At 37.2% G+C, this 16,327-nt stretch overlaps 1 protein-coding gene across 1 annotated transcript in view; it reads left to right on the forward strand.

Moving 5' to 3' along the window:
* AKAP6 (A-kinase anchoring protein 6) overlaps positions 1-16,327 on the forward strand; it is a gene marked incomplete at its 3' end in the record, with an annotated part of 338,178 nt that overhangs the window by 56,221 nt on the left and 265,630 nt on the right. The window contains exon 2 of the mRNA XM_084241293.1: positions 15,828-16,079. Coding sequence (XP_084097419.1) covers positions 15,828-16,079 — 252 coding nt within the window. The remainder of the gene's footprint in view (positions 1-15,827; positions 16,080-16,327) is intronic.

Below are 16,327 nucleotides of genomic sequence, written 5' to 3' on the forward strand. Positions count from 1 at the left end.
AAAACCACCAAGTCATGTTTTTTTTTAAATTCCATGTTTTTTAAGTAAACATACATATTTATTGATATTTGTGCTTGCTGAGAACTCATTTATTGGTCCTGCTTTTTTCTTTGGTTTGGAAAGTACATTGAATTGAGTTTGTTTATTAGCTGGTTGTTGATTTCAAAAATAGAGTAAAATGTCTTTTGAGGAACCTAAATCTGTTACAGGACTATTTGAATGAATCTTCTAGCTTCCATTTGATGTGTTATTGGGTCATTGATAATGAATGGTTGCTGCACTTGGTGGTCAAATATGTTATTTTGATCCATATTTTATTTCCCAAAGGGACTTCTGGAAAAGGGCAATGATGGTAGATTTAAAACCACATTATTGGAATTCAATAACTTTCCTCTTGCTTTATATGTCTAGTGCTTGCTGAAGAGTTGTTCTAATATGGAGAGTTAGTCAAGCATAGGTCAGGCAAAATTCCCAAAATGAATTTTCTTAACTAAGATAAAAACGGAATTCTATTTTAATTTAGGCTCTGATTTAAATTAATTTAGGTCAGTATTAGAGTTTGCAGAAAACATGTTAGATGTGTACATTCTGCTCTTTTTTGAGTCTATGGATAAAAGGATAAAGATAGGAACAAAATAAATCCACAGTACAGATTATTTGGGTTAATGGAATCAAACAAAAATTTATATAACCCAGTTAGCAAAACTTATATTGTACAGTAGTTCCCAAATAATTGTGAAGTCCTGATTTTTTAATTATGTAAAATATAGTGTGTCCCCTACTTTTTTCCTTCCCCCAATGAGCACTGATTCTCTTTAGATATCTCCACTTACCTGGTTATTATTCAAAACTGTAGTAGCTTGGGCCTCCCTGGTGGCGCAGCGGTTGAGCGCTGCGCCGGTTTGATCCCCGGCTGCTCCCCGGCCACCAGAGGAGGGTCCCACATGGCGCGCAGACCTCTCCTGCTGCCCGCTACTCCCCTCAGCAGTGTACTTCGGTCCTTCTGCCTGCTCTGCTCCCTGCTCTGGCTCTGGTGAATTCTCTCACCCTCCTGCGCTTCTGACTGTACCTAGTGCTTGTATAAATAAATAAATAAATCTTTAAAAAACAACAACAACAACAAAAAAAAAACTGTAGTAGCTTGAAAGTGTGAAAGATCCTAGGGTGTTGAGGTCACTCCTAGAGACAAACATGGCCTTACATTGACAAGTGATTGAATCTGTTCTTAGAAATATTCATCCCTTGTAGGATTATGTGAAAATGTAGAAGAGGGTGATGACCTATCCAATCATATTCTGGGATAAATCAATCAATTCAACTAAAAGGGAAAGATGATTAGTAATATTTACATTAGCATTCATTTCAGGTGATTAATGTTTACCTTCAGTCATGTGTTTATTAAAGTCTGCTAAACTTAAAAAAATCAAAACAAAACAAAAAACAGAGTCCAAAATCTTAATAGCCAGTGATTAATTATATATCCTAGTTAATAACACCTGGCTAGTAGTTTCTGGCACCTGACGTAGAACCATAAGGGAATGATAATAGGATGACTGTGAATGAAGTGACAGGTCTCTAACTATACACAAAAAAAAGTGCTGAGAGTCTGAGGACCTTGCTGCTTTGACATTGATTCTCAATCACCTAGATATCATACTTTATAATATTTATTATTAATGGTTTGACCTTCATTCCTTGACTTTTTTTATTTTTTGCCATGGGAACTAACTTTATTTCTTTGTTATTTAACTTTTACTTCCCCACCCCCTTTCGCACAAAATAAACGAATCTCTAGTGGAGAAACTATAATACATACATATAAACAGTACACTAAAAATCATTTGTAATGCTGCCCTCTAGAGAAAATACTATGAACAGATTTGGCACCGTTTTTAGTTTCTTATTTAAGTATAAATACCTATAGTTTTTTATGGAACTCTTTTATAACTTACTTTTTATCAGTTAAGAAAGTGTTTACTGTAATCACAAAATACATAGAAAACATAGGACTACTCTCCTTGACATTTTCTTTAGAGATGTATTTGGGGAACCAACTCCCCAAGGGAAACAAAAGCAAATATAACAAAAGGACTGAATCAAACTAAAAAACTTCTGCACAGCAAAATAAATTTGAATCAAAATGGAAAGATATTCTACAAAATGGGAAAGATATTTGCACATCATCTTATAAAGCTTAATATCCAAAATATACAAAGAATTCATAAAGTGCAAAAGCAAAAAATAAGCAACCTCATTAAAAAATGGACAGAGGATTTGACATACAGTTTACCAAAAGGCACATTAAAAGATGTTCATCATCTCTTGCAAAATCATCTCTTTGCAAGTCAGAACAATGAGATAACAAACACCTCATACCTGTTGGAATGGCCATTATCCAAAAGACAAGAAATAACAGGTGTTGGAAAGGGTATGAAGAGAAGACAAAACTTCTATACCTTTGATGAGAATGTAAATGTAAATGGATGCAGTAATTTTGGAAATAGTATTGAGAACCCTCAAAAATTAAAAATAGAAATTCCATTGCCTCCCTGGTGATGCAAGGGGTTAAGCACGGCACTATGAAGCAATCCACAGACTCTGCAGCATGAGTTCGATCCCCGACCGGCCAGGGAGCAACCCACATGGCAAATCAGACCTCTCCTGTTTTGCCCACTGTTCCCCTCAGCAGTGTATTTCAGTCAGCCTGCCTATTCTTTTCCCTACTCTGTCTCTGGTGAATCCTCTCACCCCCTGCATTTCTGGCATGTACTCCAACTCTTGTATGCATAAATAAATAAATCTTTAAAAAAAACAGAACTTCTGGGCCTCCCCTGGTGGCGCAGGCAGTTGAGCGCAGCACTGTGAAGCTGTCTGCAGCCTCTGCAGCGCCATTCGATCCCGGCCAGCAGGCAAGGGTCCCACATGGTGTGGCAGACCTCTTTTGTCTCGCCCGCTGCTCCCCTCAGCAGTGTATTTCGTCAGTCTGCCTGATCTGTTCTCTGCTCTCTCTCTGATGAATCCTCTCACCCTCCCGTGCATCTGTCCTGTACCCCATTCTTGTATAAATAAATAAATAAATAAATCTTAAAAAACTAACAAAAAGTAGAACTTCCACGTGATCCAATTATCCCACTTCTGGGTACTTACCCAAAAGTCACAAAACACTAAGAGATATATGCACCCCCACATTTATTGTAGCATTATTTGTAATAATTAAAAGCTGAAAACAATCTAGGTACCTATCAACAGATGATTAGGTAAAGAAGATATGGTGTATATATATATATATATATATATATATATATATACACACACACAATGGAATACTACTCAACTATAAAAAAAAAAAGATGAAATCCTGCCATTTGAAACAATATGGATGGGTCTCGAGGGTATTATGCTAAGAAAGGTAAGTCAGATGGAAAAAGACAAATACCATATGATTTAACTTTCATTTAGTATGTAGAGAAAGCAAACAAATGGATGAACTAAATAAAGCAAAAATAAACTTTTAGACTATTAGTCCAATTAGTGGTTACCAGAAGGAGAGAAGGAAGGGGCAGGTCGTGTTTAGCATCTGTGAATTTTTCATTATATGGAATACTGCATCATTTTAAACCAATCTCCCTGCTTTCAATCTTTTGGTTTTTAGAGTTGTTTACCTTTATAAATAACTCTGTGCTAGCAGATACTCCTAGGAATAAAACCATTGGGTCAATGGGAGGCAAAGAGAGCTTTCCAGGAGGTTAATGGAGATCTACATTTCCACCTACCCTTCAAAAATTGATGGCATTGGCTTTAGAATTATCTCATACACAGGGTCTTCTTAACCATGGGCCCTAAAAGTAGTTCTTCACAGGGTTCTGATCCAGAGGTTTCATTTCCTGTTCTGGACTCTCAGATAAGAGATCTAAAAATTTGTATCTATAGTACTAGCTCCAATGGCATGTTATAGGTGTTTAAATATAAACCAACAGCTAAATTAGTTGCCATGGATGTTTGTGTGTGGGAGGAAGACATAGAAACATATCCTTAGAGACTGTGCCATGGTCTTAGTGATCTAAATATATAAAGGGTGCATCTAAGAAAGAGGCTGACCTGCCCAAGGTCATATCATGAGTCAGCAATGAAACCCCAAATAAGACTTTCTCACAGTATAAAGACTATTTATGAATAGATCAAGAGAAAACATTTGTAAATGAATCTTTTAATATCATTTATATCTTGAAGTTCTCCAAATTTCAAGAGAATTACTAGAAGATTTTCATCTGAGGTAAACAAATCTAAATTGATAAAAGGTATTGATAACTTTTTAGAAAATAGTCTTACAGTTCAATGGCTAAAATGAAGAGAATAGTAGCAGGTGATATAGGCAGATGGAAATGAGCCTCAGAGGTGCATGTATGTGTGTGTTTGGAGAGGCATAGAAAAGGAGAATGACAGAGTAATAGTTTGGATCTATCATGGTAACTAAGGAATATACAACCAAAGATGCTCCTCAGTATATTAACCCTGGAATGTACAGGATAAAGATTTGACCCTTATTCTGAATGACACATAGTTCTTTCTTTCTGAGCCTGGTGGTATGAATATGTACTATTATTCTGAACTTGTGGCAGGATTACCTGCAGGAGCCTTAGAGATACCTGTTAATACCTCTGAAGCTAGAAATTAGGTCTCCTGATTCTTAGTCCAGTGCTCTTTCTACTACTATTAGAAAATAGTCATTTTATAAGAATATTTAGCAATACATAAAAGCTTTTGGGTAACCAAAGGTCAGGCTATGCATTATGGTAGGTGGACACAAAATGAAAGGAAAAAAAAAAAGAGAAAATAATAAGACTTGAGAGTAGAGATCATTTATCCAGCACTGTCTTTATAGATAAGTAAACTAAGGCTTAGCCATCTACTGGGACACAAATAATCAATATACCCCTGGACCAAAAACTTAGTCTTCCTGACAGTTAACATGGTGTAAAGTGATCTAGAAACATCTTGTGATTCATTTGTTCTTTCTCATGATCATCTTCAAACTCCTATTTCATGGTTTGTGAATTCAATATCATTAGTATCAGCATCTATTAAGAATCTATTTGCATGTGATACTCTATAAATAGAGAAATGTAGCTTTGCCAGATAGGATTTTCCTAAGGTTGATAGACTACATAGAAATAGACAGAAATGATATATAGACCATTGAACAAAGAAAGCAAACATGTAAATTGTACACCTTTTGCTGTGTGAGATGGTAAGTGAAGAGATCCTTATAGTTCATTGCTTGAATAGAAGATCTACATCATTGGATAGCCCTAAACTAGTAAGTAGTAAGAATTGTCCTACGCCCTATAGTTTTTATATTTTAAGGAAATATAAAGAGTGCTTTCCTGTTGATAACTACCTTCACTGATTTTTGTCATTTGCATATTCTGTGGTGATCTACAAAGATAGGAAGGGGCTGTTGAGGCCAGAATTCTCTCAGTGATTTCTAAAACCAATGGACTTTTCCTTCTCTGAAGGAGAGCTAATAGTCATATGGTTTTTAGTTGTATTTTTATTAGAAGGGCCTTGAAGGTGATAAAGAAACCTACAAACTACCAAATGTTTAAATTGTGTAATGTGAACTATGGTGAATGTGGGTCTAGGGAATAAGTTATTTTCTCTCAAAGACTAGTTAAAGACAAAGCAAACATGACTATGTTCTCTCCTGTGGTAATCAAAGCCACCTTGACCAAATTCTTTATAAATATGTGTCCTAGTCATTGGTTTTAGGGTGTGCATTAGAGAAATTATGAGATCTTCTACTTCCTTGTGTTCTTGAGAACTAGTGTCCTTGATGTGGAAGAAAGGAGAGACAGATGTATAGAAGATGTGAGATAAAAACCCTGTTGGGGCCTCCCTGGTGGCGCAGCGGTTGAGCGCTGGGTTGTGAAGCTGCCCGCAGCCTCTGCAGCGCTGGTTCGATCCATGGCTACATGGCATGCAGACCTCTCCTGCCGTGCCCACTGCTCCCCTCAGCGGTATACTTCAGTCCTTCTGCCAGCTCTGCTCCCTGCTCTGGCTCTGGTGAATTCTCTCACCCTCCCGCACTTCTGACTGTACCCATTCCTTGTATAAATAAATAAATAAATCTTTAAAAAAAAAAAAAAAACCCTGTTATGAATTAGACTTGGTAATATCAGTTAAGAACTCATAAGATATTTCATTTTTAAATATACATGTTTCCTAGCTTTGATAAATTAAAAACAAAACAAAACATGGAAACAATGGCTGGATTCCAGTAGTAATTGGTGTCCCTATTGTCCAAACGGTAAATGTGGTAAAACTTTTCCTGTTAAAAGAGATAAAAACTTCTTGGAAAATTGGTTGAATTTCAGTCTAGAAATATATAAGACAAACAAGCAGCTATCACAGACTACTAGAAAAGCTGACTTGAAGTCAAATTGAAGGTGCTTCCACTGACCATATGTATAATTTGAGCTTCAACAGGATAAGAATTAAAAATCCATCACATGTTTAAATCTTCCTATGATACTAAGTGAACCAACTTATTGGTTACCTTCTGAATATGACAGAAACCAATTCATTATCTTGAAAACTGGGTAAAAAAGAAGAAAGAAGCTATTGCCTTAACTTTTCTTTATGAGTTGAATCACTGTAATCAAATAGTAGATATAAATAAGCATCTTTTAATAGTCCTTCCAGCTAAAAAATGAAAATGAAATGATAGAACTAGAATATAATTTTCGAACCTCCAATGCATTAACAAATTTTGACACAGAGCATCAACTGCCAAAATAGTTGATAGTTTCAGCCACCATCAAAATATAGAAAAAAATCAAAGTTAATTGCCTCTTAATGAAAAAACAATACTTATACTTTGGTGAAAGAAATTGAACCTGAAACTAATCAGTCCTCAGGATCCAGTTGCCACTCTGTAGGAAAAAAGAGAATGGTGTGCTGACTGGTTTGTGCAATTATAATCACAAATCCAAATTTTGGAAAACCCTCTAGGCCTTATGTCCTGTGAACTCCACCAGAGAAACTACATGAAATAGAAAGGACTATAGGAATCTATAGGTTAAAAAGCTTTAAAAGACATATCAAGTGAAAGACTAGGTAAAACTGTAGTGTCCACACATGCATTCTTGGGTGATAACATCATAAAGAAATGTGGTTGCTGTGTAAGTCAGGTTAGTGGTTACACTTGGTAGGATGGTTGGTCTGAGAAGGGGAGGGCGCACTTCTAGGGTGACTGGCAAAGTTCTAATTTTGACCAGGGTCATTGTTACAAGGGTGCTTGCCTTATAGTTTGTTAAGTTATATATTTTTTTGTGTGGTATTCTGTATCTGTTTCCTTTTATAATAAAAGTATTAAAAAAAGCATAAAAGGGAATTGTGTTACAGAGACTAGCAAACATGATGTTGCCCTGGAGAGTACACAACCCTGTCAGCAGTAGAAAATTGTCAGTTGTGGAAAATTGTGTTCTGGGGCACAAAAAATGCAAGATCTCCTATAGGTACACCTGTGTAATATCAGTGGCAGGCTGCCTTTCCAGGTGTTGGGGGGCTTGTTTTAATGATTGTGTTCATTAAAATGATTGTGGGCAGCAGATTTTGTAAACCTTTGTGTTACAAAGTTTACTGTGTCAGTCAGCTAGACAGATGACCCATCTCTGGTTCAGTGTTTTTTTCTTTATGTGTGCATGTGTGCACCTGTCCATGTATAGTTGATGCTGAGAACACTAGCATCATGTGCTTGCAAAAAATGTAGGCTCTTTCTTCAACAGGAGCAATTTTGGAATCTACATGACTAAACAGTCAGACAGCAAGTGTGGAATCACCACTGACTTCTCTGTCAATTTACACCTGAAATTAATTCTATAAAAATATGTTGGGGAAAGTACAGATCTTCTGAGCAATTTCCAGATGAGCTATTGAGAGTTAAGTTCATAGCTGTGCTTTTTGTTACTGAATGAACTTGCATTTTTAACCTTTATCTAGTTGAGTCACAGAGAACACTGAATGTGAATGTGACTAAGCAATACCCCAGTTAGAAAAAAAAATCTCCATTGTTCAGCAGCAATTGTCATTTTTCCTCTTGTCTTTTTATTCAGGATTCCCCACCCCCCTCAATTCAGAGCTTGAGGTTAGTAATTTAAAGTGATATCTCAATCAGTGAATTCTTTGAAGCTTTTTAAATAATAAATTTAAAAAATTCCTCAAATCATGAAAACAGAACAATTCAGATTTGAATAGAGTCAGGTTTGGCCAGACAGAAACTGTAATTGGTCTTTTCTCAGTTGAAGGCAAAGGAGGCTTTGATAGTGTGAAAGCATAGTTCAAAGTCAGCATCTTCATCCTCCTCTTTGTACAACATCTCCTTTATTCTCCCAAATCCACAAGGCTTTTCATTACCTCTTCTAATCGAATGGGAGCTACTTACATATACTGATCCAATGCTGATAATAAATGTGAATATACATAGGAGGGAGCTTTTAGGGATTTCACTTCTTTTTATGAAATACAATACTTTATCCAATTGAATTCATTTTTACAAACATCCTTTGAACACTGCCTATGTGCATGGCAGTGTCCTAATATAGCACTATAGGTACAAAGATGAGTAAGGCACATTTCTTGCTTCCAGAACGATGTAGTCTAGTCAGGAAATTGGATGAGTAAGAGCTAAAGATATAGCACAATCATTTCTACATAAAATTATTTTAGTCCTCATACTTCAGAATCTTACCAATTAAAAGAATAACCACTGTGATAACCATGGAGCTCTTCAACCCTTAGAGAGAAGTGCTGTGCTGATCACAGGAAGTCTCAGCACTCTTCCCATTACTCTCCATCATAGACATTCTCAATGTGACAATAAGAAAGGAAGAGCATTAAAAATGTATTTGATCAAGAAAAGAAAAAAGAGGAGATAGTCTACCTCTTGGGAAATATAACACCTTGTCATAAGAACATCTATCAGTCTGTCTTTTGGAGAAAGTACACTTTTGATAGTCAATTGAGGGATGACATTAATACTCTGCAATGAAAAGTTTTTTGTATAAAGTTGCAAGTTTTACTTCAAATGGTTCACTTGTGAGTTTTTTTTAAAATAGGTAACTGGTATTCCCTTGATCTGCATTTTAAAATATAAAGTATATGTATTAGGTGAGAATCTTTTCTCAGCTTTTTTTAATGAACCCACATGCATATGGTGAACATATGGCTAAAGACTCTTTTCTTTCATTATTATTTTCTTAGTTATTCATTTCTACAACTGATGGTGGAAAAGTGAGTAGTCATGATGACACGGCATTTTGCAGTATAAGACTAAAATATGTACACAGAATAACTGTTTCATTTATTTCTCTTTTGCTCATTTTATAACATAAAAGCATTTCACTCTAACTTTGAGAAAAGGTGAAAGTAGGAATGAGGAGATCCATTCTTTAAAAGTAGGCTTTAATTCAGATTTGTTTTAGAAAAACCGTCTGAATATGTTCTATCCTTAACTAATATAAGACAAAGCCTTTTGAGAGAAACAGATTATTTTGAGGGGCTGAGAAACATTTGGAGCTATAGATGAAGAAAGGCCTGTCAATTACTGTTTATTCCTATGGAGAGGTAGTTCATAGGAATTGAGAACATTTGCTGTGTTTTTTTCATTTGAGAATTGCAAGTGGGAAAGTGAGAAGCTGAGACAAGTGTGAGAGGTGGAGTACCAAGTTTGGCTTCAGTACTAGATGAGGAAGTTGCTGGAAGGGTGGTTTCCCTTCACATGCAGATCCCTGGATAATCGCAATATGGCCAGACTGTTGATCCAGGAACACTCCTAATTTGAGGATGAAACCTTCAAGATATTTTGAGAATGGTTGAAAATGGGCATGGTGGCCTTATAATGAGGCAACAAATAGACCCCCTCCCAGCTACAGCTGAGGAGCTGAGGAGGTGCCACAGAGTGATCGCAGTGAAAAAATTAGAGCAATCACTGGACGAGTGCCCTCATTTCTATCCCCTGCTGGTGAAAACTGAACATAATGGTTAAATACAGTTATCTTAACAGCCTTGTGACTGCCTAGAATAAATAAGATAACAATTGAAAAATAAACAACAATCTGAAAAAAAAAAAAGACACCTCTCATATAAACATGCAACCAAATTAAAAGAAAAATACTGACACAGTCAGAGTTTATTTGTAAACAGTCTCAGGTTATACCAGTGTTTATATCATCTACTTCAGTAACCACAGAAGATTCCTATTTTACTAACAAGCAGCAAGCAGCAACTGCAATTTTGAGACCACACAGTGCTTAGAGAGTTAAGTGAAGTAGGCAGTTGGCAACAAAATGCTTTCAGTGTATTTTGCCACAGGGGCTCCTGGGCTGTATGTAAGTTAAACTGGAAAATGGAGAACATCACTTTCCCATATTAGCACAATACTATCTATGAAAAAAGAAAACTCACACTATTTCCAAGATATATTATTAACTATTGTTACTTGTTTTAACTTCCTTTGAGATGGGATCCAGAATAGCTTCACTTTCTTTTGGATTAGAAAATATTTGGAAGCTATAGAATTAAGACCGATGATTGTAATACCATGACATTAAGAGCTGTGCTATTTGTAATTTATGTGAATCTGAAAGTATGACCCCAAATGAATTTTTATATGCATTTTACTGAGACTATAAACTTGTTTTCTTTTCTCTTATTTTAAAAGCTATCATACAAAATTGACTTTCTTTTTTATGAAAACATGTACAAATTTCAACCCATCCATAGATTTTTAACATCACCTCCATGTTCAGGATGCAGAACAGTTCCAATACCCCAAGAAACTCGCTCATGTTATCAGTTATCAGTTCATGGTCATGTCAAAGTTTATCTTTGTGTCCTTGACTTCTCTTTGGATCAGCCTTTCTTCTACCTCCTCATTCCTGGAGTCCTTCAGCTCTCCATTCCTGGACATAGCTTACAAGGGTAGGAGCTGCCTAAAGGATGATAGACTGAATCTGGGGTTTGGGGAGTAAGAGAAGTCTAAACTGGTAGATCTGCCCAGTGTTCAGTTGTTCCTGGTAAGGCATACTTAGAATCAGGAAAGGAATCCAAAGAAAAAAAACACTGGGAAGAAGAACTGGAACTGATAGGGCTATTATCACGAGAAAGGGGATAATTTCAGAGTGAGACTATGAAGGGTAAGTTTTTGGGAATAATTTGCTTTATAGAAGATGGACTGGTAGACCGAATCAGCTCTCCCTTTGATGCTAGAAAGGGTTATGTGGCTGTCACTCTGGCAATCTTTAACACCCGCAACCCTTTCTTGACCTTACTCTCAATGTGGACACTCGATCTTCTGCCTACTAACACCTCCCCTCTATCAATACAGCAAAGAATCTGAAATAAAATTAACATTTGTTGGTGATTACACTTTGCTGTAAATTTTAGTGACTATATCAGCTAAATCAGTCATTGTCATGTTAAGTGCTTTAAAATCTCTAATTGTGGAATGAAATATTTTGTTTTCTCTTAATACTCTCAGTAAGCAGATAGGAAGATATTCTCACTCTTTATCTCCAGTCCTGAAGGGGATGTTTCTTTTCACATTCCTAAAAATCTGTGAATCTTTTCTGAAATCACTACATTGTTTTAATCAAGTAGCACTAAAATACTTGATAGTTCAGTCATGTGAAATCCAGTTGCTATCTGCTGAAGTCACATGTCCAGCTGAGTTCAGACATCAGTGATTCCTTACAGACATCAGTTGAACTCTGGTTCGATTCCCTTCTCTGTGCTTCCACTTTGCCTTGTTAATCTAGTGCCACAGGGCCTCCAGTAGGTCAGATCTTTCAGCCTTTTAATTCCAAAGAGTTCCTGCTGGGAGGAAATCATTCAGCAAATTGTTTTTAAAAATCTCTACTACCTCATTATCTGGTTGCCTTAAAATAAACAGAATGTCCCTAATCTTCTTCCACTTCTTTCATGTAAATGTCCAGCAAACTGGCTACTATTAAGGGCCTAAACATTAGAAGCTTCAAACTGATTATTCTTTAAATATTTGTTTGACATTTAGAGGGACAGGAAAAAGTAAATTTTCTATTATTAGAAAGTATATAAAGATTCAGAATTACTCAGTTGCCTTTCTCTAAACAAATCTCTAATCAAATGTTCAAAGCATAGATCATGTTTAGAAGTAGATGAGTATAATGCATATTCGCATACATACACACATCCTACATATCTATACATATGTAGTTCTTGTTCTATAGTTTGTCAAACCAGACAACTATGGCAATGTTGAGGCATAAAAATACTTTAAGTAAATTAACATCAGAGAATTGTATCATGCTGTGCATTATTCAGTTTCAGGTTTCCAGTGGAGATGGTGTGTGAACATTGCTAATATACTCACTCAACAGAGTGAGGGCAGACTGTGGGGAGGGTGTTTCTTTCCCCTTCGGGGACATCTGCTTCTGTGGGAACAGGGCCAATTTGCATTTTTGCAGTTGTATAAAGAGGAGAGTGTGGAAGCTCAAGTTAATGGCACCCCCCAATGCTTTCTTTAGTGCCCCTGAGATATTTTTTCCCCTGGATAGTTGCCTGCCAGTCTTGACTCATGGTCCAGCTCTGACTAAATTCCTACATCCATTATGAAGGAGCCAAATCATGTAAGACAAGTAGATGGCATGTACTTTGGCATGAAGTTATCATTGCCAAGGTTACATATAACCTTTTGATTTGGGGGATGGTTTTGGGTAACTGAAAAATACCTATTTAGTTATTATGAGCATGTGGCAAATCTTTACTTCTCCTAGGTATGTAACATATTCTGCATCTGTAGGATCAGAGTGGGATATGATAGAGACTAACTAGTCTTGAGTTATGAAATCAAGTATGCGATGAATATTGAAAATATTGTCAAGGAGTGGTTGAAGTGATGATATAGAAGCTGTGCTAGGAGAGGGTTTGTATATGATAAAAAAGGATAGAGGGACTGGTGGCCTAGATGGGGTTGAAGAGAGAATGAAGTGAAAAGGTCAGGCAAAGAGAGGTTGGTGGCATTATGGGACTTTCTAATGCTGTTTCACAAGTGGAGTGATGACCAAGTCCAGTAGAATGATGACAGAGAATTGTCCCAATAGAATGGGTGTGAAGGGTCTTAGAGTTTCGGAGTAGATATTATTCAAGTCTGGGTTGTTAGCTGGCTCATCAATATGAGTGGTGAAATTACCTGAGATAATGGTTTGCTTGGTATGGAGAGCAAAATTGTGACTCAGATAGTCTTCTGTATAGGGGAGTGAAAGAAGAATGTAGGTAACAGCAACGAGGAAGGAAGACTGAAAGGCTTAGCAGACAGTAGGCACCTACTAAGAAAGAAGGGTGGTTATATAAATCAAAGAATAATAACCAGAAAGTGGCAAATAAGCATCTTTCCCCATCAGTCCTAACCCCATCTCTCAGATCTCCCCTGGGAAGACAACAGAGAAGCAAGATCCTTGGGAAGTCAAGTTTGGGTGAGGCCAGAAGGTAGATGTAACTTTCTGTGATGCAGTTAAGAAATGTTTTGACAATGGATCGGAGGAAATGTCAATAGTTTTTGGTTTGGAATTTGGAAGAGATCAGCATTGGGAGGAAGAGAATCTTCACTGGTGACATAGTACTATATAGAAGTGAGTATCCCGAGAGCAAAGGAATGGAAGGCGTTAGCTTTGGGGTGGTGGTTGGGATATCAGGAGTAAGAGGTGTGTGGGGGGGTATAAATGGAGTAGACACTTCCAGTAGGCATTGACTGGCACCCAGAGCAATGTGGAATATCTGAGGATAGTAATTATAGGCAAGCTCTTTTGTGTGGACCCAAGCTATGATTTAGTTCCATGTATTTGCTAATAGGGTTATGTAATTTTTGCCAAATGTGCTCATGGACTACATTGGGAAGAACTTTGCCTACTTAGGATTCTAAAGTCTATTTAGCTTTTCTATCCTATATAGAATATATAGCTATTTTGAAGTTTTATTTAACTTTTAATCTTTGGGGTTTTTTTATTATTTCCAATTTTTATCACAATCTCCAGTTAAGTTTAAATCACCTCAGTTTTAATAGGTTTTAGGAACTAATGTTGGGGCATTTATTGAAATTACACAATAATTATTATTCAAAATTCTGCATGACTTTTCATCATTTTAAATAGATTTTTCATCTATTATTGCACATTATTAAATATAGGTTATGTTTTTATTTTCTTTAAAAGCAAGTAATTATGTTATATGAAATGGAAAGGTTGTTTCTGGCATACAATGACTATTTTTGATATTTATGACTCAGAACTCAAAGGCCGTCTTAAAATTTCAGTTTCAACAGAAAATCATAAATGGAATCCCCATTTAAAAAATCCCTGATACATAAATAAAATGAGTAATTGAGCACTTTTAGCTGATATCTACATTGTTCTAATGCTTAATGGATTGGATTCAAATTGCCCATGTAAACACTACCATTGATGCAACTCATTTTGTGCTGCTTGTCATGATAGCACAATGGAAATTTGAGAACTTATTTGGACAAGTGACATTTCTGACACTAAATCTGCCTTGTTAGTAGTATGTGTGGAAGTGATTAAAACTTTGATTTGGTAATACTTTTATTTAAATTGTCCAGGTATTAAGAACAAAATAAGGGCTGCACCGGTGGTGCAGTGGTAGAGTGCTGGGCTGCGAAGCAGCCTGCAGCCTCTGCAGCACCGGTTCGATCCCCGGCTACCGGTGAGGGTCCCACATGGCTTGCAGACCTCTCCTGCAGTGCCCACTGCTCCCTTTAGCAGTGTACTTCGTCAGTCTGCCTGTTCTGCTCCACGCTCTAGCTCTGGTGAATTCTCTCACCCTCCTGTGCTTCTGACTGTACCCAGTGCTTGTATAAATAAATCAATCAATCTTTTTTTTTTTAAAAAAAGAACAAAATAAAACTATATTTTGCTTTCTTCATCCTTGGGATTTTTCTGACTTCACATTTTTAAGGTTATTCTGCTTGCAAAGTGTGGTTGAAATTAAATCCATTATGAATTTAAAAATTAAACTGTATCTCTGTGGGAGAGAGACAACTGTCCCTTACATTGAAGACCCTGGGGTTCATTGGGAATGATGGGAGGAAGTATAAAACATATTTTTCTAGCCAGTCTTTCTTCATATTTGGTGTCTGGATGACACTTTCTAACCTGAAGTATTTGTATGCTTAGTGGAGCAGCTCATGACTAGTTAAAAGAGCAATCCTTATTAGAATCCTTAATAAATAGTAAATAAAGAGAACATAGAGCAGATCTGTGAGTAAACCGTTCACTATGGTTCATCATACAATTTGGGCATCTGAAAAATAGTGTAATTTTTGTTGGTTAAAAAAAGATCTACAGCCTCCCAGTGGGCAACAGTTGAGCACTGGGTTGCGAAGCTGCCCGCAGCCTCTGGAGCGCCGGTTAGATCCCTGGCCGCCGGGCTAGGGTCCCACATGGCGCGCAGACCTCTCCTGCCGCCCGCTGCTCCCCTCAGCAGTGTACTTCGGTCCTTCTGCCTGCTCTGCTCCCCGCTCTGGATCTGGTGAATTCTCTCACCCTCCCGCGCTTCTGACTGTACCCAGTGCTGCTTACCCATAGGCACTGAAGGTCCAGCACCCAGGAAGATGGCGCAACTATGTATCTGAACTAAAATAGTTCAGCTATCTAACATGCTTTCACCTGAGCTGTTGGCCTTGATAATTGGTTTAGGTGAAGAGTGACTTTTCTTTTAACCCTCCCTTCCCTAGGATAAGGCAGTCCTCATAGATTTGCTTTTCTTTACTGCAGGACATTTGTGAAGATATTTCAGATCATGTTGAGCAAATCCATGCCCTTCTTGAAACGGAGTTCTCCCTGAAGCTGCTGTCCTATTCTGTCAATGTGATTGTGGACATCCATGCAGTGCAGCTCCTCTGGCACCAGCTCCGTGTCTCAGTGCTAGTTCTGCGGGAACGCATTCTACAAGGTCTGCAGGACGCCAATGGCAACTATACCAGGCAGACAGACATTCTACAAGCTTTCTCTGAAGAGACAAAGGAGGTGGGTATTTTCTTTGATGCCAAGTAATGCCTTGTCAGGTGGGACCCTGAGAATGTTTCAGTTCAGAGATGTGGGGCACGAATTCTTGGTAGGCAAATAAGCAGGTATAGTGACTAGAGGCTAAGACACTTCCTCTGGGAATGAGACTTTAGTCCAGAGTTAGTTCACTTCTGGTAGTTTGCACAGATACTACCCTTAGTTGTTAGTGCTAATGTGGCTTCCTAGTCACTATTTAATTACTTGATAAA

This window comes from Talpa europaea (genome assembly GCF_964194135.1).
Source record: "Talpa europaea genome assembly, chromosome: 8".
Classification (NCBI taxonomy): Eukaryota; Metazoa; Chordata; class Mammalia; order Eulipotyphla; family Talpidae; genus Talpa; species Talpa europaea.